The sequence below is a fragment of the Rhinoraja longicauda genome, chromosome 3 (assembly GCF_053455715.1).
Source record: "Rhinoraja longicauda isolate Sanriku21f chromosome 3, sRhiLon1.1, whole genome shotgun sequence".
Taxonomy (NCBI): domain Eukaryota; kingdom Metazoa; phylum Chordata; class Chondrichthyes; order Rajiformes; family Arhynchobatidae; genus Rhinoraja; species Rhinoraja longicauda.
Genome location: NC_135955.1, coordinates 85,861,289 through 85,887,614, shown reverse-complemented (window position 1 = coordinate 85,887,614; position 26,326 = coordinate 85,861,289). Strand labels below are relative to the sequence as shown.

At 44.2% G+C, this 26,326-nt stretch overlaps 1 protein-coding gene across 2 annotated transcripts in view; it reads left to right on the top strand.

The window, feature by feature from the left end:
* LOC144592142 (ras-specific guanine nucleotide-releasing factor 2-like) overlaps positions 1-26,326 on the top strand; it is a 180,256-nt gene that overhangs the window by 116,359 nt on the left and 37,571 nt on the right. The window contains exons 16-17 of one of the 2 annotated variants that reach the window (XM_078396559.1): positions 1,742-1,906; positions 18,098-18,204. In XM_078396559.1, the coding sequence (XP_078252685.1) occupies positions 1,742-1,906; positions 18,098-18,204 (272 nt within the window). The remainder of the gene's footprint in view (positions 1-1,741; positions 1,907-18,097; positions 18,205-26,326) is intronic. The other variant, XM_078396560.1, reaches the window with a different exon arrangement.

The following is a 26,326-nucleotide window of genomic DNA, read 5'->3' as shown; positions in this document are numbered from 1 at the left end:
GTCATTATGACACTGAATATGTATCGCCTTGGAGTCACGAGAAACTGAAGATGCTGCAATCATGAGCTAAAGACAAAGCACCAGCCAGATGTGGTGAACATTTCCAGAAAAATAAATAATCAGCTGCTTGTCTTGGTGTTGTTGCTCAAATGAACGTCTGCAAGGAGTTCGTAAACTGTACACCGTTGTTGCATTAAAGGTACCCCAGGGAGAGGAAGGTACATCAGAGGTGAAAGTGGAGTGGATGGTTGCAAATTGCACTTGAGGTTATGACGGATGTTTGATTTTTGAACTGGGTGTTCGTTGTACATCTATTCTGATTTCTTATTTCCAAAATCGCCCAAAGCCAAGACTGGTCTTCAGTTTTTAGACTCGACTTGTTTTACAGATCTATGCTGGGCACAGCACATTGATGCAATTACAAAAAAAAAGCTTACTAATGCCTCAGGTCTGAGGAGATTTGGCAGGTCACTGAATGCTCCATCAAACCTCTGCAGGTGTATGATTGAGAGCGTACTGGCTGGTTGTATTGTATCACGGCCTGGTTCAGTAATTCAAACACCCGACGATGAAGGAGGCTGAAGAAAGTGGTGAACATTGCCTGGTCCATCACAGGTATTGACCGCCCCTCCATCGAAGGGATCCGCAGGAAGCATTGCATCAAAGAGTCAGCTAATATCATCAAAGACCCACACCACTGTGACCATGCTCTCATCTCTCTGCTATCACCAGGAAGAAGGTACAGGAGCTTGAAAACTGTTACATTTCAGGATGAAGAACAACTGCTTCTCATTAATTATCAGGATTTTGAATGGCCCTGCATAATGGTGCATAATGGTGCAAGCCAAACTACATGGTACAATCTTGAAAGCACAAAGTCCACAGTGGTTCAGTGCTGAAGTAGGCTTGTAGTACCATCTGAAGAAGGGTCTCGACCCAAAACGTCACCCATTCATTCTCTCCAGATAGACACAAAATAAATACAAGATAGACACAAAAAAAGCTGGAGTACCTCAGTGGGACAGGCAACATCTCTGGAGAGAATGAATGGGTGACGTTTCGGGTCGAGACCCTTCTTCAGACGGTACTACAAGCCTACTTCAGCACTGAAGCACTGTGGACTTTGTGCTTTCAAGATTGTACCATGTAGTTTGGCTTACACCATTATGGTCTACTTTACTGAGTATCATTTATTGTATTTTTTATTTGTTGTGTTGTTGCATTTAATGTGCTGTAAAGCTGCTCTACAAGTTAGAATTTCATTGTTCCTGTCCTGATGCATTTGACAATTAAACACTCTTGACTTTTACCAAAAATGTTTGAATTATCTTACTTCAGGAAAACTATGCAGCTCCCTCTGCTGGTGAATAGTACCGCACCATACCGACATTGCAAAAGTTCACAATCTTCAATTTGTACATGCACATGTAACACAACTATGTACATAAATTCAAGCACAAATAATAACTTATCAAAAAGTAGGTTACCACAGTCAATGCAGAAGTTATAAATATGCCTTATGACGATGTCTGTCTCACTGTCTGCAGGTATTCATATTCTCCTTGGAAACATATTACATTCGACCACAATTACCAAACGAATTTAAACTTCAGCAATGGCTTAATTAATGTCATTAGGGTCAAAGGCAAAAAGCTAGACTGCTTCTCATTTAGTGTCTCACAGTTTGCGCTAACTGCAATGGTGGAATTAAGAACGTCCTTTGTATGTTTAAATAATGCAGTTCAATCTGGTGTGATGGGGCCCGGTTGCAGGGAGATGGACAACGCTCGATGCTCTGTGTCTCCCGCCTCAGCGTTCGCCATTGCCACAGCAGCAGCAGGACATGGGAGCCCACCGCCCGAAAACACCGCCGTGCAGGAAAAGTTCCGTCGCGTTTCCATGGGAGGTAAAGCTACCACCTTCTATTTGTCCCATTTACTCAGTTCAATACAATACAATACAATATATCTTTATTGTCATTGTACAGGGGGTACAACGAGATTGGGAATGCGCCTCCCGTACGATGCAATCATTTAATTAGCTAGTCAGTATTAATTTAAACAACAACAACCCAACGAAACAAATTGTAACAGTTTTAAGACAGAATAAAGTGCAAGTAGATCTGTGCCGGATCACTGTGCGTTTTGACCATCCGGCTCAGCAGGACCGGTTCATAGCAGCTATGGCCCTGGGGATGAAGCTGTTCCTGAGTCTGGAGGTGCGGGCGTAGAAGGCCTTGTATCGTCTGCCCAATGGAAGGAGTTCGAACAGACTGTTGCAGGGGTGTGAAGAGTCTTTGTGGATGCTGGTGGCTTTTCTGAGGAAAGCCACCAGCAGTTCAGTTTAGTGGATTGTACCGAGGTACAGTGAAACGCCGTTGTTGTGTGCTAACCAGCCAGCGGAAAGAGGATACGTGGAATGGAATACTTTATTGTCACGTGTGACAAGGCACAGTGAAATTCTTTGCTTGAATACCCAGTGTATACAAATAATGGCCACCTTTACAATTGAGCCGTTCACAGTGTACAGATAGATGATAAGGGAATAACGTTTAGTGCAAGGTAAAGCCAGTAAAGTCCGATCAAAGATAGTCCGAGGGTCCCCATTGAGGTAGATGGAATTGGCTTCAAAGCCAAGTGTCATTCATTCATTCATTCATTCATTCATTCATTCATTCATTCATTCATTCAAGAGAGATTGGGATTTGTAATATTGAGAAAGGAAGAGTGAGAGTCCCTTAATGGAGAGACCTAGTGTTCTCTTCTGAGAAGCGGAGGCGTGCTAAGTTATTATCACATTATAATGGAAGAAAGGTTACATTTCCATGTAGATTCTGTTCTGCAACATGCATTCATAAAGTAGCATGACGTTACCCTTTTTTCTTTTTATTAATTGATTTTGGGTCTGGCAAAGCCTGCATTCTTTACCCTCCCCTAATTGCCTACCTTGAAATGGCTGCAGACCTTCCAGTGAAAGTACTCTCTCCAGGATATAGAAACCGGGCTGATGAAAGATATATTTTGTGAGCGGCACAGTGGCGCAGCGGTAGAGTTGCTGCCTTACAGCGCTTGCAGCGCCGGAGACCCGGGTTCGATCCCGACTACGGGTTCTGTCTGTACGGAGTTTGTACGTTCTCCCCGTGATCGCTTGGGATTTCTCCGAGATCCCCGGTTTCCTCCCGCACTCCAAAGACGTACAGGTTTGTAGGTTAATTGGCTTGGTGTATGTGTAAATTGTCCCTTGTGTGTGTAGGATAATGTTAATGTGCGGGGATCGCTGGTCGGTGCGGACTCGGTGGGCCGAAGGGCCTGTTTCTACGCTGTATCTCTAAACTAAACTAAACTAAAATTTCCAAGGCAGGAGGGTGCTGGCTTTAATTATCTGAAGTGATTTTTGAAGTGCCAAAGTTGATTAAAAAAAATAACAATCTTCAATCATTCAATTGTTCATTTGATTTTTGAACGTGTCTGTCTGGTGCACAAAGGCTTTCCTCAGCACTCTGCGGATATTTCAGGCCACGGGGACCTTGGATTTCTTGAAAATCAATTCTCTACTCTTTCTGTTAAAGTTAAAATCTAGCATTTATTCTGCTCTTTGTTCCCTGAATATTCCACATTAAACATGCGGGAAAATAGATTTCACACGAGACAAAATCCCCAAAGATTTGTGGCCGGGATTCTATTTCCTGGAGTGCAGGAAGGCGAGGGGTGATCTTACAGTCTATAAAATAATGAGAGGAATAGATCGGGTAGATGCACAGAGTCTCTTGCCCAGAGTAGGGGAATCGAGGACCAGAGGACATAGGTTCAAGGTGAAGGGAAAAAGATTTCATAGGAATCTGATCGGTAACGTTTCCATACAAAGGGTGGTGGGTGGATGGAACAAGCTGCCAGAGGAAGTTGTTGAGGCTGGGACGATCCCAATGTTTAAGAAACAGTTAGGTATATGGATAGGACAGGGTTGGAGGGATATGGATCAAATGCGGGCAGGTGGGACTAGTGTAGCAGGGACACGTTGGCCGGCGTGGGCAAGTTGGGCCGAAGGGCCTGTTTCCACACTGTATCACTCTATACTCTTTGACTCAATTGGTAGGAAGGAACTGCAGAAGCTGATTTAAACCAAAGATAGACACGAAAAGCTGGACTAACTCAACGGGTCAGACAGCATCTCTGGAAAAACCAATACCTCTTCCTTTTCTCCAGAGATGCTGTCTGACCCACTGAGGTACTCAAACTTTATGATTACAAATTAAGTATGAACAAATAACTGATTATTACTGATTAATTTGCTGCAGACAGAGTGAATTATTGTAGAAAAGACACAAAGTGCTGAAGCATCTCAGCAGGTCAGGCAGCATCTCTGGAGAAAAGGAACAGGTGACGTTTCGGATCGGAACCTTTTTTCGGACATGTAGAAAATAACCTTTTATCTAAGGATCCATAAAAGATTGATGGTGGTGTATATTGTTGAATACTGAAAGAAATTGGTATGGTGAAATTATCTTGTGTTTAACTAAAGCTGTCTTTAATCATTGGATGAGTCAATTACCAGGCCTATTTGCAAACAATATTGGGCTTAATTCTATCCAACTCTTGAAGACCAAAATGGACCTGTGAATTTTTTTCTTGCATGCTGCATGTTTTGATATTAGGGCTGCTTTTCATACAATCTCCATTACGGAAGGCTACTCAATGTATATTTTCACTATTGGCCTGAAAGGTCTCGATATATTAGAGGGCAGAGGATCTAGGGAGACATAGGAAATTTGCATTAGGCGAGAAATAGTATTGGGTAGACTGATGGGACAAGGCTGATAAATCCCCAGGGCCTGATGGTCTGCATCCCAGGAAGTGGCTCTAGAAATTGAGGACACATTGGTGATCATTTTCCAATGTTCTATAAATTCAGGATCAGTTCCTGTGGATTGGTTGGTCGCTAATGTTACCCCACTTTTCAAGAAAGGAGCGAGAGAGAAACGGGAATTATAGACCAGTTAGCCTGACATCGGTGGTGGGGAAGATAGACAATAGACAATAGACAATAGACAATAGACAATAGACAATAGACAATAGGTGCAGGAGTAGGCCATTCAGCCCTTCGAGCCAGCACCGCCATTCAATGAGATCATGGCTGATCACTCTCAATCAGTACCCCGTTCCTGCCTTCTCCCCATACCCCCTCACTCCGCTATCCTTAAGAGCTCTATCCAGCTCTCTCTTGAAAGCATCCAACGAACTGGCCTCCACTGCCTTCTGAGGCAGAGAATTCCACACCTTCACCACTCTCTGACTGAAAACGTTCTTCCTCATCTCCGTTCTAAATGGCCTACCCCTTATTCTTAAACTGTGGCCCCTTGTTCTGGACTTCCCCAACATTGGGAACATGTTTCCTGCCTCTAATGTGTCCAATCCCCTAATTATCTTATGTTTCAATAAGATCCCCCCTCATCCTTCTAAATTCCAGTGTATACAAGCCTAATTGCTCCAGCCTTTCAACATACGACAGTCCCGCCATTCCGGGAATTAATCTAGTGAACCTACGCTGCACGCCCTCAATAGCAAGAATATCCTTCCTCAAATTTGGAGACCAAAACTGCACACAGTACTCCAGGTGCGGTCTCACCAGGGCCCGGTACAACTGTAGAAGGACCTCTTTGCTCCTATACTCAACTCCTCTTGTTACGAAGGCCAACATTTCATTGGCTTTCTTCACTGCCTGCTGACCCTGCATGCTTCCTTTCAGTGACTGATGCACTAGGACACCCAGATCTCGTTGAACATCCCCTCTTCCTAACTTGACACCATTCAGATAATAATCTGCCTTTCTATTCTTACTTCCAAAGTGAATAACCTCACACTTATCTACATTAAACTGCATCTACCATGTATCCGCCCACTCACACCACCTGTCCAAGTCACCCTGCAGCCTTATTGCATCTTCCTCACAATTCACACTACCCCCCAGCTTAGTATCATCTGCAAATTTGCTAATGGTACTTTTAATCCCTTCATCTAAGTCATTAATGTATATCGTAAATAGCTGGGGTCCCAGCACCGAACCTTGCGGTACCCCACTGGTCACTGCCTGCCATTCCGAAAGGGACCCATTTATCCCCACTCTTTGCTTTCTGTCTGTCAACCAATTTTCTATCCATGTCAGTACCCTACCCCCAATACCATGTGCTCTAATTTTGCCCACTAATCTCCTATGTGGGACCTTGTCGAAGGCTTTCTGAAAGTCGAGGTACACCACATCCACCGACTCTCCCCTGTCAATTTCCTAGTTACATCCTCAAAAAATTCCAGTAGATTTGTCAAGCATGATTTCCCCTTCGTAAATCCATGCTGACTCGGAATGATCTTGTTACTGCTATCCAAATGCTCAGCAATTTCGTCTTTTATAATTGACTCCAGCATCTTCCCCACCACTGATGTCAGACTAACTGGTCTATAATTACCCGTTTTCTCTCTCCCTCCTTTCTTAAAAAGTGGGATAACATTTGCTATGCTGGAGTCAATTATTAAAGAGGTAACAACGGCGCATTTGGATAGCAGTAAAAGGATTGGTCCAAGTCAGCATGGATTTACGAAGGGGAAATGCTGCTTGACTAATCTTCTGGAATTTTTTGAGGATGTGACAACTAAAATGGATGAAGGAGCCCAGTGGATGTAGTGTATCTGGACTTTCAGAAAGCTTTTGATAAGGTCCCACACAGAAGATTAGTGGGCAAAATTAGAGCACATGGTATTGGGGGTAGGGTATTGTCATGGATAGAGAATTGGTTGGCTGACAGGAAACAAAGAGTAGGAATAAACGGATCCCTGTCAGAATGGCAGGCAGTGGCGAGTGGAGTGCCGCAAGGCTCAGTGCTGGGGCCGCAACTATTTACAATATATATTAATGATTTAGATGATGGAGTTAAAAGTAACACTAGCAAATTTGCACATGACACAAAGCTGGGTGGCAGTGTGAACTGTGAAGAGGATGCTAGGAGGTTGCAGGGTGAATTGGACAGGTTGAGTGAGTGGGCAGATGCATGGCAGATGCAATATAATGTAGATAAATGTGAGGTTATCCACTTTGGCGGCAAGAACAATTAGGCAGATTATTATCTCAATGGTGTCAGAATAGGAAAAAGGGAAGTGTAACGAGACCTGGGTGTCCTTGCACACGAGTCACTGAAAGTAAACATGCAGGTACAGCAGGCAATGAAGAAAGCTAATGGCATGTTGGCCTTCATAACGAGAGGATTTGAGTATAGGAGTAAAGAGGTCCTTCTGTAGTTGTACAGGGCCCTGGTGAGACCACATCTGGAGTAATGTGTGCAGTTTTAGTCTCCTAATATGAAGAAGGACGTCCTTGCTATTGAGGCAGTGCAGCGTAGGTTCACGAGGTTAATCCCTGAGATGGTGGGATTGTCATATGGGGAAAGATTGGAAAGACTGGGCTTGTATTCACTGGAATTTATCTTATAGAAGATCTTATAGAAACTTATAACGTTATAAAAGGACTGGACAAGCTAGATGCAGGAAAAATGTTCCCAATGTTGGGGGAGTCCAGAACCAGGGGCCACAGTCTAAGAATAAAGGGGAGGCCATTTAAAACTGAGATGAGAAAAAACTTCACCCAGAGAGTTGTGAATTTGTGGAATTCTCTGCCACAGAAGGCAGTGGAGGCCAATTCACTGGATGAATTTAAAAGAGACTTAGATAGAGCTCTAGGGTTAGCGGAATAAAGGGATATGGGGAGAAGGCAGGCACGGGTTACTGATTGTGGATGATCAGCCATGATCATAATGAATGGCGGTGCTTGCTCAAAGCGCCAAATGGCCTCCTCCTGCACCTATTTTCTCTGTTTCTATGTTTCTATGACCCGAAAAGTCACCCATTCCTTCTATCCAGAGATGCTGCCTGTCACGCTGAGTTACTCCAGCATTTTGTGTCTATCTTCACTATTGAGTGGTCGGACTTCTGCTTGGGCAATTTCCCAGTTTGGAGGGAATCAGAGAAATCCATGTTATTGAAAAAGGCCACTTGGCCCATTGTTCCATCCCATCAAAATAAATGTGACTGGGCAGAAACTTAATTCTTTCAGTCAAATAAGACGAGCTAACATATTAATTATAGATTAATCGTAACAGTTGCAGAGATGCTGATGAACAGATGGAAGTTGCAAAATTCAGCAGTTCATGGCTACGGACATTGTAGAACACGGGTCACTGATGAGTGAATCAGTTGGGACATCTAAACTATTGATTGAGAAATGAACTGCAACTCCCCAGAGCAACGGGATATCTGGTCTAAATGGCCTTCTAATTAATTACTCCAAAGGGAACCACATCATCACATCTCAATATCATTGTTTGCAAACAGGCCTGACTCATCTAATGGTCACGGACTGATGTAGTTAAACACAAGATAATGTCACCGTACCAATTTCCTTCAATATATTCAACAATATACACACCACCAATCTTTTATAGATCCTTAGATAAAAGGTTCCTTTCTACAATTATACACGATGCCTGCAGCAAATTAGTGAGTAATAGTGAATTTAGAAGGATGAGAGGGGATCTTATCGAAACATATAAGATTATTAAGGGGTTGGACACGCTAGAGGCAGAAAACATGTTCCCAATGTTGTGGGAGTCCAGAACCAGGGGCCACAGTTTAAGAATAAGTGGTAGGCAATTTAGAACGGAGATGAGGAAAAGCTTTTTCAGTCAGAGAGTTGTAAATCTGTGGAATTCACTGCCTCAGAAGGCAGTGGAGGCCAATTCTCTGAATGCATTCAAGAGAGAGCTAGATAGAGCTCATAAGGATAGCAGAGTCAGGGAGTATGGGGAGAAGGCAGGAACGGTGTACTGATTGAGAGTGATCAGCCATGATCGCATTGAATGGCGGTGCTGGCTCGAAGGGCTGAATGGCCTACTCCTGCACCTATTGTCTATTGTCTATTGTCTATTGTAATCGGTTCTTTTTTCATACTTCATTTGTAATCCAGAAATATACATTAAACGGGTTCTGAAAGAGGTGGCTTTAGAGATTGTGGAGGCATTGATAGTGATATTTCAAGAATCACCAGAGTCAGGAGTGGTTCTAGATGATTGGAATATTACCACACCACACAAGAAGGGAGCAAAGCAGAATAGTGGGAACTATAGGCCAGTTAGTCTGACGTCGGTGGTTGGTAAGATCTTAGAGTCCATTATAAAGGATGAGGTCACGGAGGACTTAGAAGTTCATGATAAAATAGGCCAAAGTCAGCATAGCGTTGTGAAGGGGAAGTCTTGCCTGACAAATTTGCTGGAATTCTTTGAAGAAATAAATAGCAGGACAGACAAAGGAGAGACAGTAGATGTTGTATATCTAGATTTTTAGAAAGCCTTTGATAAGATGCCACAGGGAAGGCTGCTGAGGTAGATGAGAGCCCATGCTATCAAAGGGCAGATACTAGTATGGAGAGCAGGTTGGCTGGATGGCAGAAGACAAAGAGTGGCAATAAAGAGGGCTCTTCCTGGTTGGCTGTCAGTGACTAGCGGAGCTCCGCAGGGCTCGGTGCTGGGGCCGCTGCTCTTCACGTTGTATATTAATGATTTGGATGAGGGGATTGAAGGCTTTGTGGCCAAGTTTGCAGATGATACGAAAATAGGTTGAGGGCCAGGTAGTGTAGAGAAAGCAGGGACTCTGCAGAAGGACTTGGATAGGTTGGGAGAGTGGGCAGAGAAGTGGCAGATGAAATATAGCGTAGCAAAGTGGGGAGTCATGCATTTTGGTAGATTATTTTCTAAATGGGGAGAGAATCCAGAAATCGGAGGTGCAAAGGGACTTGGGAGTGCTGGTGCAGGATTCCCAAAAAGTCCATCTGCAAGTCGAATCAGTAGTAAAGAAAGCAAACGTAATGCTAGCATTTATTTTGAGAGGGCTTGTATACAAAAATGGGGATGTAATGCTGAGGCATTATAAGGCGCTGGTCAGGCCGCATTTGGAATATCGTGAGCAATTTTGGGCATCATATCTGAGGAAGGATGTGCTGGCTCTGGCGAGGGTCCAGAGGAGGTTTACAGGAATTATCCCAGGAATGAGCAGGTGTGGGTTTTTATTTTTTAAAAGGTCAGTCTGAAGAAGGGTCTCGACCCGAAACGTCACTCATTCCTTCTCTCCTGAGATGCTGCCTAACCCGCTGAGTGACTCCAGCATTTTGTGATACCAGGAATGAGCAGGTTAACATATGATGAGTGTTTGACAGCACTGGGCTTTATTTTTGCTGGAGTTAAGAAGAATGAGGGGGGACCTCATTGAAACGTTTAGTTTACAGATACAGTGCAAAAACAGGCCCTCCAGCCCACCGAGACCGCACCGATCAGCGATCCCCGCACATTAACACTATCCTACACACACTAGGGACAAGTTACATTTATGTCAAGCCAATAAACCTATTGATTCTGAGGCTGCAGACTGTCCATTAGTAAGGGTGCCGAATGTTACAGGGAGAAGGCAAGGGAAAGTGGTTGAGAGGGAAAGATGAATCAGCCATGATTGAATGGCTTGACGGATTGAATGGCCTAGTTCTGCTCCAATGATTTGTGAACTTATGAACTGTGAGATGGTGACAATTCTGCATTCCAATACCTCAAAAGGTGCTCTATCATGACTCGCTGCTCGTTTTTTTGTTTTCCGCATCCAAAATTCCTATTAACAAAAGTTACCTCTCAAGTCAATTCTTTCAGAATATTTGGTGTGATGCCAAGAGTGTATCCCACCATCATGTGCGACTGAAAATCATTGGAAACTTCAGCTGCGACTGAAATGTTGTCACCCTTCCATGACTCTCAGAGTGACCTTCAAAATAAAGTTAGTCATCGCTGAAATAGAGAGCCTTCCAATGGAGCGCTTGTCAATTGGCAGACCCTCTCAAAGGTCTGGCAGCTAATTCCTTAAGCAAATATAATGCATACACACTGGCGAGAATTAGACACATTTGTTATTGTACTGTGCCTGTGAACAGGTCAGTATTAATCATTAAGGAAAACCTGCAGATGTTGGAAAACAAATAAAATGAGAAAATATTGGGAAAACCTAGCAGGTCAGGCATCCTCTGGGGAAAGAGCAATTGGTACTCTTTCAGGTCTGAGAAGGTCGGCACGGTGGCGCAGTGGTAGAGTTGCTGCCTTACAGCGCCAGAGGCCTGGGTTCGATCCTGACTACGGGTGCTGTCTGTACGGAGTTTATACGTTCTCCCCGTGACCGCATGGGTTTTTCCCGGGATCTTCTGGTTTCCTCCCACACTCCAAAGACGTACAGGTTTGTGGGTTAATTTGTCTTGGTATCATTGTAAAATTTCCCTAGTGTGTGTAGGACAGTGTTAGCGTGCGGGGATTGCTGGGTCGGCACGGACTCGATGGGCTGAAGGGCCTGTTTCCATACTGTATCTCCAAACTAAACTATACTAAACTAAACAAAACTCAACTGCACAGTAGTTAGGTGTGGATAGAGTTGTGTACAGTGGTTCAAGAGGTGATAGGAAGGTGTTTTTGAACCTGGAGACAAAGGTTCTCGGGCTCCTTTTACCTTCTTCTTGATCATTGCTGCATGATGAGAAAGTGGCCAGAGTGTTGTGGTTGTTTCATGATAGTAGATGCCTTCCTGTAGATCCCTTCAGTGATGATGGCTGGGCAATATCCATCAGTTTCTGTAGCCTCCTTTGTTCAACCCCTTCATCCGAGGAATCAACATAGTGAACCTTCTCTGTACTTCCTCCACTGCAAGCACATAGAGTCATACAGTATGGAAGCTGGCCCTTCGGCTCAATTCACCCATGCTGACCAAGATCTACGCTGGGCCCACCTGCCTGTGTTTGACCCATATCCCTCTGGGTCTCGACCCGAAACGTCACCCATTCCTTCTCTCCCGAGATGCTGCCTGACCTGCTGAGTTACTCCAGCATTTTGTGAATAAATCGATTTGTACCAGCATCTGCAGTTATTTTCTTATACTCCCTCCAATCCTTTCCTCGAGTACAGAGACCAAATTGCAGATACGTTCACCAGGGTGATTTTTAGGTTAGGTTTATTTTTTTTTAGGTTTATTATTGTCACGTGTACTGAAGTACAGTGAAAGGTTAGTTTGCATCAAATCAAACTCAAGTACAATAGATAGAAGAATGGGGAAGATAGTGCAGTATATATTTCTCAGCATTGTAGTGCATCAGTTCGTAGACAAAGTCCAATGTCAATAGACAATAGACAATAGGTGCAGGAGTAGGCCATTCGGCCCTTCGAGCCAGCACCACCATTCAATGTGATCATGGCTGATCATTCTCAATCAGTACCCCGTTCCTGCCTTCTCCCCATACCCCCTGACTCCGCTATCCTTAAGAACTCTATCTAGCTCTCTCTTGAAAGCATCCAGAGAACTGGCCTCCACTGCCTTCTGAGGCAGAGAATTCCCCAGATTTACAATTTTTTGACTGAAAAAGTTTTTCCTCATCTCCGTTCTAAATGGCCTACCCCTTATTCTTAAACTGTGGCCCCTGGTTCTGGACTCCCCCAACATTGGGAACATGTTTCCTGCCTCTAACGTGCCCAACCCCTTAATAATCTTATATGTTTCAATAAGATCCCCTCTCATCCTTCTAAATTCCAGTGTATACAAGCCTAGTCTCTCCAGTCTTTCAACATTCGACAGTCCCGCCATTCCGGGAATTAACCTAGTAAACCTACGCTGCACGCCCTCAATAGCAAGAATATCCTTCCTCAAATTTGTCCACAACGGGGTAGAGGTGAATTTGGCAGTACGCCATCTCATGGAAGTACCATTCGGAATCCTGATAACAGAGAGGAAGAAGTTGTTCCTGTGTTTAGTGGTGCATTTTTTCAAGCTTTTATACCTTCTGCCGGACGGAAGCAGGTAGAAGAAGGAATGACCGGGATAGAACATGTCCGTTGGTCTGGTTATGTTGTCTGCTTTTCTGAGGCAACATGAAGTGTAGATGGAGCCTACGGTGGGAAGACGAATGGTGGGAAGTCTGCTCTGTGTTATGAACTGAGCTACATCTACAACTCTCTGCAATTTCTTGCGGGCTTGGGGAGAGCTGTTTCCAAACCAAGCTGTGATGCAACCCAACTGTATGCTTTCTATGGTGCATCTGTAGAATTTTGTAAGAGTCATTGGAGACATGCCAAATTGCCTCAGTCTCCTCAGGAGGTAGAGGATGGTGTGCCCTCTTGGCTCTCACATCAATGTGGTTCCTAGAATGAAGGTGTTGATGTATGAAGAAAGATTGAGCAAGTTCTGCCTATGCTCTGGGGGACATAGAAACATAAAGAATGCTCCTATTGAAGCATGAGATTCTGATGGGGATGGACAGGGTGGATGCTGAGATGATGTTTCCCCTAGTGTGATTACTGGAAGCAAGGGGCATTGTTTCACTACAGAATTCATCCATTTCTGATGAGATGAGGAGTTTCTTCTTTCAGAAAGTTGTGAACCTTCGGAATTCTCTACTCCAGAGCTTTAATTTAGTTTAGTTTAGTGACAGCGCAGAAAAAAGCTCTTTGGAACACCGAGTCTGCACCGACCAGTGATCCCCACACATTAAAACTATGCTACACACACTAGGGACAATTTACATTTGTACCAAGCCAATTAACCTACAAACCTGTACGTCTTTGGAGTGTGGGAGGAAACCGAAAATCTTGGATAAAACCCACGCGGTCACGGGGAGAACGTACAAACTCCGTACAGACAGCACCCGTAGTCGGGATCGAACCCGGGTCTCCGGCACTGTAACAGCTGTAAGGCAACAACTCTACCGCTGCGCCACCGTGCTGTGGAGGAAGTGTCACTTAATAACTTCAGGTCAGCTGTTGACAAGCTTAAAACTTGTCAACATCTTGTGGGAAGAGAGTGTGAAAGTTGTGTCGAGGTTAAAATCTGATCTGCCATGAACGTTTTGAATGAAGGAGCAGGATTGAAGAGCCAGTTGGCATATTTCTCCCAACAATCTAATTTGGATATCTCTGGGTTCAACAACGCTCCCACATTGTTTATGAGGTGGGAAAATTATTTGACTTAGATTTCATAAATTAACCAGAAGTTATCGTTGCCTCTGTCATAGTAAATATTTATAATGATGTGAATCAGTATTTTTAGATTGACAAACATCCTGTCCCACTGCAGTACAATTACTACCTTGTTGGCGACTAGAAATTGGAGTTTATTCTGAGAGTCATCATAGAGCAGGACAAGTATTAAATATTGCATCGATCGATCTGCAAAATGTAAAATACACAAAATACAAGGTAATTAGCAAGGCTGTTAATTCACAATTGCACTTCAGAACACTGACCCATTAATTTTTTTAATAAAATTATATTTAAAATTTTCCTTTTAAAATGAGAATCTCCCTCCTTTATCGGTCAAGGCACTAGAGTAGATAATAGTCAAGAAGTCATATTTCAGCTTTATTTTTCTGGTTATGATTCATTTGTGAGGCATTCTGGTTGCTGGATTGCAGGAAGGATGTGGAGGCTTTGGAAAGGGCGCAGAAGAGATTCACTAGAAAGTTGCCTGCCTTGGAGAGTGCTAGCGACCAGGAGAGATTGAACAAATCAATTTTTCTCTGGAGCGTTGGAGGTAGAGGTGGATCGAATACAATACATAAATTCCTTAGAGGGTAGATAGTCAAACTCTTTTTCGCACGGTGGAAGTGTCAACTATTATAGGACATGCATTTCAGATGAGAGGGAGAATATTTAAAGGAGATACGCAAGGCTGTGTTTTTTTTACACCAGTAGTGGTGTGTGTCTGGAACATGCCCTGAGAGGAGGTTGTGACACAGATAGCAACATTTAAAATGCATTTTGGTCAGACATACAAACAGATGAGGAATGGAGGGATATTGACCACATGCAGGCGGGTGGGATTGGATTAAATTGGCTTCAGGGTTGGACAGGTATCAATGGGCCAAAGGGCCTGTATCTCTTCTGCACTGTTCTACAGATGGACACAAAATGCTGGAGTAACTCAGCGGGTCAGGCAGCATCTCCGAACCATCACCCATTCCTCTCTCCAGAGATGCTGCCTGACCCGCTGAGTTATGCCACCATTTTGTGTCCATCTTATCATATCATATCATATATATACAGCCGGAAACAGGCCTTTTCGGCCCTCCAGGTCCGTGCCGCCCAGCGATCCCCATACATTAACACTATCCCACACCCACTAGGGACAATTTTCACATTTACCCAGCCAATTAACCTACATACCTGTATGTCTTTGGAGCGTGGGAGGAAACCGAAGATCTCGGAGAAAACCCACGCAGGTCACGGGGAGAACGTACAAACTCCTTACAGTGCAGCACCCGTAGTCAGGATCGAACCTGAGTCTCCGGCGCTGCATTCGCTGTAAAGCAGCAACTCTACCGCTGCGCCACCGTGCCGCCCTTCAGTGTAAACCAGCATCTGCAGTTGTTTCCTACACACCTTTACTGTTCGATGTTCCCGTATTGTATTGGTGTCCTGTAATGCTGTAGCACATGTACATAAATCTTACTATTATTATGAGAACAGCAGGGAAATTGCAAGTATGGCACGTGGTATCATGAATGGGATATTTCTACTTCATCTTTCACATTACATTGTATTTGCAATGCAAATAGCAGAAAATGCAAATTCTAATGGTGTGATGGAGTCTACAGTAACATTTGAAACTTTATGAATATCGTGGCCCACGGTCTCTTTCAACAACCAGTAGGGGAAAAAGTAGGGAAAGAGAAAGTAATGGAGTCAAATCAGAAACAGAGAATGAAAATAGAGAGCATTGAGAAAGAGAAAAAAAAACATTGAAGGGAAAAGCAGAAACGAAACATTACAACGAGAGACCCCAGAAGTGGACCCTGGAATTAGTTGCGTTCGATAATCAGATGTAATTAAAATTCGGTAGGTTGCTACAAATATTAACCTGGAAATGCTGGAGATATTCAGCAGGTCAGACAGGGTCTGTGGACAGCAAACAGTTAACATTTCAGATTCACGACCGTTCGTTTAACATGATAAAAGTCACAGTGAAAGATCACTGACCTGAAACATGATGTGTTTCTTTCTCCAGCATCTGTGTTCTTGTTTATTTTTGGGACTTCTCGTACTGGTTCTTGCGAGTTAATACATGAGTGAGTCCACACAATGTTCAGACCACATTGCAAAATTACTTTCAGCGTGAAATTTAATTTCCACTAGACCAAGTGGACCAGTTGGGCCCAAACCTCTCCCCCCCCCCTCCCCCCTCCCCCCTCCCCCCTCCCCCCCTCCTCCCCTTCCCTCCCCTCCCCTCCCTCCTCCCCACCCCCTCCCCTCTGCCTCCCCCTCCCCACCCCCTACCCTCCCCTGTCCCCTCTTCCCCCCTCCCTCCACCCCCTCCCTCCTTCCATCCCTCCCCCCCTCCCTCCCTAGGAGATAGATTTAAACTTTAACTTTTAAAATATAACACCGACTCAATGAAACTTCTTCCATTATCACCAAAGGGACGATGGTGAGTAAGGTGGGCCTAAAATTGGCACGCTATCGTGCACCGGTTTGGCTGTTGTTTAGGAACAAACAAACGAGAGTTTTAGTAGATAGATTTGGATGGCGAAACAACGTCTCCTTCCTATAGCAGGGATAGCAGGAAAAATATCTGCCAAGGGAGATTTATTATTTTTTAAATGTTTGTAATAAAACATCTGGGAACAATCTACCTGCTGGATTGAGGTTGGAGTTTCATTTTCTATTTTCTCCTTGGCGTGTAAGCTTTATTTTGTCAGCACGATAAATCACATCACTAACAAGGACCGGACAACATGAAAGGCAGCAACAGGAATTGGTTGAAGTGACTGCACAAATGCAGTATTTTGATGAGGTGGAATTAATTTAATTGGGGAGGATTCAAATTTTATTTTCTTATAGCAGGAGAGCAAGTGGAGGAAAATGTTCAGTGAATTGTGGTGAATCAGACGTGAAGCTTCATCAGCCTCTGCTGTTTGTATAAATCGATTAAAAAATGCCCTCTGAAAATGCCATTATTTTTCAGATAGTCTTGAGGTAATTATCTGTATGACTAATCAAAAGGGGGGAAAAAAGTGCCTCTTGTGCATTGATTTCCAAGTTGACTTTGAATGGAAAGTTATTTTTATTGTTCCTCTTGGGATGTGGGCCCCACTGGCAAGACCAGCTTCTGTTGTCCACGCATATTGCTCTTGTGAAGGTGGTGGTGAACTGCTGCTGTGGAGATGATGTTTCCACCACTGGGAGAGTCTAGGACCAGAGGACACAGCCTCAGAATAAAAGGACGTACCTTTGGAAAGGAGAAGAGGAGTATTTTTCCTTAGTCAGAGGGTGGTGAATCTGTGGAATTCATTGCCACAGACGGCAAGTCAGTGGATTTTTGTAAGGCAGAGAATGACAGATTCTTGATTACTACAGGTGTCAGGGGTTATGGGGAGAACGGGGTTGAAAGTGATGGGTCAGCCATGATTGAGTGGCGGAGTAGACTTGATGGGCCAAATGGCCTAATTCTGCTCCTAGAACTTGGGAATTATTTTTGAACCACTGGCGAAGGTGCTCCTGGAGGCAAGAGTACTGCGCTTCAACCCAACAGCAGTGAAGAAATTGTGATATATTTCCAAATCAGGGTGGCGGGATGTGGAAAGAGACCCTGCGGTTGGCGGTGCTCCTGTGCGATTATTGCCTCGTCGTTTTTGAGATGAAGATGTCATGGGGTTCAGGAGGAACTGATGGAGTGCCCTGATTAAATAACAGTGTATGTTGCCCATGATACACCCTGGAGCCATCTGTGTCGGAGGCAAAGGGATTGAATGGTAGATGGGCCGCCAGCCAAATCGACGATGTCCTGAATGGTTTCCAATCATTTTATAAAGGCGTAACATCCAGTTGTTAACATTCTGAAACTCACTGATTTCCTTCACAGGCAGTTATTTATTGCTTTATAGTGAGAAACTTTGTTTTATATTTTCCAAAAAGTTAATGCTTCGGGTATCTTCTCTTTACATGACACGACTCTGTTCTATTCCACTAAAATCGCCCTTTTCCCTTTCTCCGTAGGATTTAACAATTCAGAGCGCATGTGCGACAAAGAGTTTCTAATTCGGAGGGCCGCTACAAATCGTGTTTTAAATGTCCTTCGGCACTGGGTTTCCAAGCACTCTCAGGTACAGAATCTTTGAGCATTTGAACAATGGCACACGCAGTATAAATTTTTGTATCTGTCTTGCTTCTCAGAACTTGGTCATTTTTCTGAAGTACCTGAGCTACTTTGGGTTGTGGATGCAAGAAACCGAAGATTCTGATTTATAAAAAAAGGCACAAAGCGCTGGAATAATTCAGCGGGACAGGCAGCATCACTGGAGAACATGGATAAAGAAGTCTGAAGAAGGGTCTCGACCTGAAACGCCACCTCTCGGGGTTCTCCAGAGATGCTGCCTGACCCGCTGAGTTACTCCAGCACTTTGTGTCGCACTTTGAGTTATGTTGTTTCCTGAACATTGCAAAAGAAGATTGACGTGAAAAGTAAAATGTTTTTCACTTTAATGCAGCTGGGTCAATAGACAATACACAATAGGTGCAGGAGGAGGCCATTCGGCCCTTAGAGCCAGCACCGCCATTCAATGTGATCATGGCTGATCATTCTCAATCAGTACCCCGTTCCTGCCTTCTCCCCATACCCCTGACTCCGCTATCCTTAAGAGCTCTATCCAGCTCTCTCTTGAATGTATTCAGAGAATTGGCCTCCACTGCCTTCTGAGGCAGAGAATTCCACAGATTCACAACTCTCTGACTGAAAAGGTTTTTCCTCATCTCAGTTCTAAATGGCCTACCCCTTATTCTTAAACTGTGGCCCCTTGTTCTGGACTCCCCAAACATTGGGAACATGTTTCCTGCCTCTAACGTTTCCAACCCCTTAATAATCTTATATGTTTCGATAAGATCTCCTCTCATCCTTCTAAATTCCAGTGTATACAAGCCTAGTCGCTCCAGTCTTTCAACATATGATAGTCCCGCCATTCCGGGAATTAACCTAGTAAACCTACGCTGCACGCCCTCAATAGGAAGAATATCCTTCCTCAAATTTTGGAGACCAAAACTGCACACAGTACTCCAGGTGCGGTCTCACTAGGGCCCTGTACAACTGCAGAAGGACCTCTTTGCTCCTATACTCAACTCCTCTTAATGGGCTTTGCAGGAAGCTCAGTTTCATCCGAGCTGTGAACATGACAACACTGTACTCTCGACTGAGGGATTAGAATAAAGCACATTTAATTAACGGTCACAAACGCAGGTAATAAAAGTAGAAAATGTTGGAAACAGTCAAACAGGTCAGGCAGCATGTGTGGAAAGAGAAATCAAGTTAACAATTCAAGTTGAAGACTCTTGTCAGAACTGGGGAAGAGAGATAAAGAAATGCGTTTTAAGTTGTAAAGAAAGTTGGGGGGGGGGGGATGGGGAAATGTATAGAAAGGGCAAAGAGACGTAAGGAGCTGCAGATGATGGAATCGTGAGGAAAACACAAAATGCTGGAATAACTAAGTGTGTCAGACAGCATCTGTTGAGGGAACGGACAAATGATGCTTTGAATTGGGACCCATCTTCAGACCCTAATGTGTACAATAGGATGCGGTCAGACTTAGAGTCATAGAGTGATACAGTGTGGAAACAGGCCTTTCAGCCCAACTTGCCAACACCGGCCAACATGTCCCAGCTACACTAGTCCCACCTGCCTGCGTTTGGTCCATATCCCTCCAAACTTGTCCTATCCATGTACCTGTCTAACTGTTTGTTAAACATTGGGATAGTCCCAGCCTCAACTACCTCCTCTGGCAGCTTGTTCCTTACCCCCACCACCCTTTGTGTGAAATAATCACCCTCAGATTCCTATTAAATGTTTGCCCCTTCACCTTAAATCTATGTCCTCTGGTCCTCGATTCCCCTACTCTGGGCAAGCATGGCTTGGGTTTTCGTAAGGATAAGTAGCAGTCAATGGCAGTAGTTAAAGTGTGATATTACAGACAGATAAAAGCTTGTGACATACCAATAAGGTTGCACTAACGGAGGGCCAAAATCTGAACCAACATGACAAATAAATGAGTTGCAGTGGAAATGGCAAGTTCTGTGCAGATAGAGATAATAACTTACCTGGTTCTTTGGGTGCCGCAGTGGCACAGAGGTAGAGTTACTGCCTTACAGAACCAAAGACCCAGGTTTAATCCTGACTGCGGGTGCTGTCTGTATGGAGTTTGTACGTTCTCCCTTTGACCGCCTGGTTTTCTCCAGGAGCTCCGGTTTCCTCCCATGTACCAAAGATGTGCAGGTATGCAGGCTAATTGGCCTCTGTAAATTGTCCCTAGAGTGTGTAGGATAGTGCTAGTGTACGGGGTGATCGCTGGTCAGTGCAGGCTTGGTGGACTGAAGGGGACGTTTCCACACTGTATCTCGAAAGTCCAAAGTAAAGTGGGTACAGAATTCAGTATCGAGTCTGGATGGCTGCAATGGGCGACGGCAGAAGATGACGGTGTTTATTAAGTTTGTATTAGAACTTGTCAGAGCAGTTTAGGAGGCCCCAGACAGAAAGGTCATAGTGGGAGTTGGATGGACAATTAAAATAGTAGATAACAAGAACTGAGAATCTCATTGTAATTGACAAAAAAGACAATCTTGCCTTGCTTTGATCCAGCAGAACGTCTTGATCATTAGAGCCTCTCAATGTATTAGTGTTTGCAACTTGAATAATTGCTTTGCCCCGGGCTTACCTTTAGTTAATTAAAAGACCAATTAAGAAAGATCATTCCCAAATGCGGTAACTCATCTTTCTCAGAAATTTCCAATAAACTAGAATATAAAACAAATGAGTTTGTTTCAGTGTGCCTTTCAATTCTACGACATCAATTCTGCATATAGGAGGAATACAATGTACAAGATGTACAAATGTGCCTTTAAAGTTGATGATAATAAACGAAACAATTCAAGAATTTAATAACCCCAATTCTAGTGCAAAAAAAGCTCAAAATCCTTAGCACGACAAAAGACCGTCCATAGTTCTTAGTTTAGTTAGTGTTTGCTAGTGTTCAAGAGCCTGATTATTGTTGGGGAAATTGAGATTCTTGAACCTGGTTGGCACGGTTTTCGGGCTCCTGTACCTTCTTCCCGAGGGTATTTATTCACAAAATGCTGGAGTAACTCAGCAGGTCAGGCAGCATCTCGGGAGAGAAGGAATGGGTGACGTTTCGGGTCGAGACCCTTCTTCAGACTGATGTCAGGGGGGCGGGGCAAAGGAAGGATATAGGTGGAGACAGGAAGATAGAGGGTATGAGTGAAAGGAGAGTGTGCGACTTTGATGAGGCTGGCTGCTGTTTTGAGGTAGCTTCTCCTATTGATTCCTTAGATGGTGGGTACCTGTAATGAACCGGGCGGTCTCCACCACTTTTTGCAAGCTCCTTCATTCCTGGGCGTTCTAGTTGCCAAACTGGCACGTGTTGCAACCAGTCAAAATGCTCTCCACTGTGCACCTGTACAAATTCAAGCGGGTATTTGTCAACATATCGAACCGAATCTCCCCAATCTTCGAAATAAGTGGAGGCAATGATGGCCTTTCTTTCTCGTTGCATTAATGTGCTGGGAGGACAGGTCTTCAGAGACATGCGTGCCCAGAAACGTGAAGCTGTTGATTGTCTCCACTGCCAACGTCAAAGAAGACAGGTTTGTGGATCCTCAGCACGACCCTTCTAAAGTCAACAATCAGCTCCTTGGTTTTGCTGATGTAGCGAGCAAGGTTGTTGTTCTGATACCATTCAATCAGATTATCAATCCCCCTCCTGCCAATTAACCTACAAACCTGCAAGTCTTTGGAATGTGGGAGGAAACCGGAGCTGCCGGAGAAAACCCAGGGCGAATGTACAAATTCCCCACAGACAGAACCTGTAGTAAGGATTGAACCCCTGTCACTGGCATGTGAGGCAGCAGATCGAGCGCTGCGCCTAGACTACTGCAACTCCCTATACACTGGGATCAGCCAATCATACCTGTCCTGCCTGCAATTGGTCCAAAACGCCGCAGCGAGACTCCTGACGGGTACCCGTAAAAGGGACCACATCACCCCGATTCTGGCCTCTCTCCACTGGCTCCCAGTGCAGTACAGAATCAACTTCAAACTCCTCCAATTCACATACAAAGCCCTAAACGGGCTTCCCCCGCCCCCCCATATCAAAAATCTTCTAACCCACCACTCTATCTCCAGGTCCCTCAGGTCGGTCAACTTGGGGCTACTGACTATCCCGTGGTCCAGGCTTAAGCTCAGGGGTGACCGCGCTTTTACGGTTGCAGCTCCTAGACTGTGGAACAGCATCCCTCTCCCCATCAGAACTGCCCCCTCCATCGACTCCTTTAAGTCCAGGCTCAAAACCTATTTCTACTCCCTAGCGTTTGAGGCCCTCTGAGGGGGCGCTGTGAACTGTTTATGTATGTGCTGTTATGTTTGTGTGCCATTGTATGTTCGTTCTTAGTACCTGCACTGATGTACAGCACTTTGGTCGACGTGGGTTGTTTTTAAATGTGCTATACAAATATAATTGACTTGACTTGACTTGACTTGATATTTCTATTGCAGGAAATAGGTGATAAGCAATTTAGTTTAGTTTCGGGACACAGCGGGGAAACAGGCCCTTAGGCCCACCGAATCCGTACCGACCAGACATCACCACACATTAACACTACCCTACACACACTGGGGACAATTTACATTTACACCAAGCCAGTTAACCTACAAACCTGTACATCTTTGGAATGTGATTGGGATTGAACCTGGGTCTCCGGCGCTGCAAGGCAGCAACTCTACCGCTGCGCCACCATGCCGCCCAACGTTGCAGTTGTAGAATGGGGTCCTGCTTCACTTGTACACATTTTACCTTGACATTGAAGATTAAATTCAATCACAATGCATTAAATATATGAACTATGCACCCAACAAGATCATGGGGACTAAGCCGCTAACGACTGTGTCATGTATTGCCGATGCAAATATTACTGCTCTGTTGCAAATCCAGAATCACTGTAAATCGACATTCTCTATCGTCCTTCTTAACAAGAAAAGACAAGTTAATTAGTTTTGAGGAATGACCTGTCATTGGAATGGTCAGCTTTGCATGGTCACATGTCATTTGCTCTGCAAATTTTGCACTGATGTGATCACATTGACGAAGAATCTGCTGTCTAATTTACTGTTTTTATTCTACAAAAATATATTCAGAACAAGTACTAGTTGCTAGTGATGAGGAAAAGAATTAATTTTAGGATGCATAATATCAACATCACAGATGAAAGACTGATTTATGACAATTATCCCATTTTATCCAATTTTAACAAGTTTAAGGCTTTATCTCAGGAGAGAAGGAATGGGTGACGTTTCGGGTCGAGACCCATCATCAGACTGAAGAAGGGTCTCGACCCGAAACGTCACCCATTCCTTCTCTCCTGAGATGCTGCCTGACCTGCTGAGTTACTCCAGCATTTTGTGAATAAATCAATTTGTACCAGCATCTGCAGTTATTTTCTTATACTACTTGAGGCTTTATCCGTTGTAATTAAAACAATAAAAAATGCAGCAAGGTGATTCTATCCTGCATTAAATCCCTTGAGGGATTGTTTTTTATTCTAGAATGCCTGCCAAGCTTTTGATGAAATCAAAATAATTAGAGCCACTATTGGTTTGTTTCAATAAAGTTTTACTACTCCTCTCAATGTGCACTCACAAATCCATAGCAAAAAATCTAGTAATTGCAATGAATCTAAGGCAAGTATGTCTGTAAGCGTGGAAATATTTTTGAAAATTTGACAATACGTCGTACTGGTAGAAAACTTTTAGCTTCACTCACTACCGTGACGTGACCAGATTAGCAGGGTTTAGAGATACAGCGCGGAAACAGGCGCTTCAGCCCATCAGGTCCGCTCCGACCAGCGATCCCCGCATATTAACACGATCCTACACACACTATGGATGATTTTTGCATTTGCCAAGCCAATCTACCTACATACCTGTACGTCTTTGGAGTGTGGGAGGAAACCAAAGAACTCGGGGAAAACCCACGCAGGTCACGGGGAGAACGTGCAAACTCCCTACAGACAGCACCCATAGTCGGGATCGAACCCGAGTCTCAGGTGCTGCAAGCACTGTAAGGCAGCAACTCTCCCGCTGAGCCACCGTGGCCACCCACTTCTACATTGTTCAGTCTAGGGTATCACAAAATGCTGGAGTAACTCAGCAGGTCAGGCAGTATCTCTGGAGAGAAGAAATGGGTGACGTTTTGGGTCAAGACCCTTCAGTCTAGTGTACTGCACTCATTGTTCATAATGTGATTTTCTCCACAATGGAAAGTCAAACTCGGATTGGATGATTATTTTGCAAAGCATAGACAGGTTGGGCCGAATGGTCTCCAGTAGATGGAAGCCAACTGTCAGTCCTTCATCTTTGGGCAAACTACCAATGCTTTATTTTTAAACAGGGTTCTCAGGTTCTAGATCTCTCACAAGAGGAAAGATCCTTTCCATCTCCATCCTATCAAGACACCTCAGTATCTTCTTTGTTTCCAGGAAGTTACCTCTTTATCAATGGATCCAAACCCGGCCTGTACATTCCTTCATGAAAAGGCAGCCCACATTAATTGAGGAAACCTGTTCTAAACTCTTTTCAACACATTAACGTTAGAGTCATAAAATTAGACAGTATGGATATGGGACACACAGCATGGACGAAGATAGACACAAAAGGCAGCATCTTTGGAGAACAGGAATGGGTGACGCTTCAGGTTGAGACCCTTCTTCAGACAGACCTTTTTATCGTTCCGAAACATCACTTGTTGCCTGATGGGAGAGGGGAGAAGAGGGAGTGTCCGGGGTGAGACTTGTCCTTGATTATGCTGCTGGTCTTGCCGAGGCAGTTTGAAGTGGTAAATGGAGTCAATGGAAGGGAGGTAAAATGGAATGGATGTTTGGGGTCACTCAAAAGCCAGACTAGGTAAAGATGGCAGATTTCCTGCACACCTACCTAGTCTGATAGATAATAGTGAACCAGAGAGTTTTTCATGAGAATCCTGCAGTTTCATGGGCACCATTCCTGAGTCCAGATGATTATTTCAGATTTATTTAATTAAATGAATATAAAGTCCCCAGTTGCCATCGTGGGATTCTAACTCGTATCTCTGGCTCACTGATTAGTAAGGTGTCTGGGGTTATGGGGCGAAGGCAGGGGAATAGAGGTTGAGAGGAAAATATATATCAGCCATCATAAAATGGCAGGGTAGACTTGATGGGCTGAATGGCCTAATTCTGCTCCTATAACTTATAATGGGCCTGACCCCTGCATGCTGAAAGCTTACCCAATACAGTCTGAAGAAGGGTCTCGACCCGAAACGTCACCCATTCCTTCTCTCCCGAGATGCTGCCTGACCTGCTGAGTTACTCCAGCATTTTGTGAATTACCCAATACACTACCTTAACTGATTAAAATAAAACTTCATTGAAAGTACACAATCTGAGTGATGAATTTAACCTTGCAACACATATTTTACAAGGGCATTTAGCTAAAGGAAAGCTGTTCAGAGCCAGAACTCATAACTGCAGGGCCTCGTGGTATTCACGTGTGGCAAACACGTAATTCCTGTGCGAACTGTAATGAGTGAGACTCATCTGGCTCACATTACCGAACATTCTTTCAATGGGAACTGTGTACGTTTTGTGCATCAGTGTTTCATAACATCGATGAATGGGCATCTATGTCCATTGAGAAATGTGCTCCGTCTCTACAGTGGTGCTTGTCGGGCCATTGAATATCATGTCGTGGACCTGAATTGCTAAGAATTACAGTCGGGCCAGAGATCCAAAGGATAGGTCAGCATCATTCAAGATGTAGACAGGCCTGGGTGCGAATCGGTCGATGGTTGGTACAGTGGTCAGGGTTTGGTGGGGGAGAGGTGCAATAATCATAAGTGGTGCCAGCGATTGATTTGGAGGATAGGACCGCCATTTGAGGGAATTGGAGATTGGATGTTGGGAATGGGAGTCAATGGTTGGGAAGGTTTCAGATGGGCCAGTGGGTGAGTTGGACAGCAAGTTAGTGGGTGTTTGGGGTGATTAGGTGAGGATCATAAGCCTGGAGGTATGGAGATTACCACTATGGGGCTAACAGTCCAAGAGAGGGTTTGTTAAATTAACTACGTAAAGAGAACCCATCAGAATCTGGTTCCCATGTCAATAGAAGAGAACCTCCTGTAGCAGGCTATCGTTAAG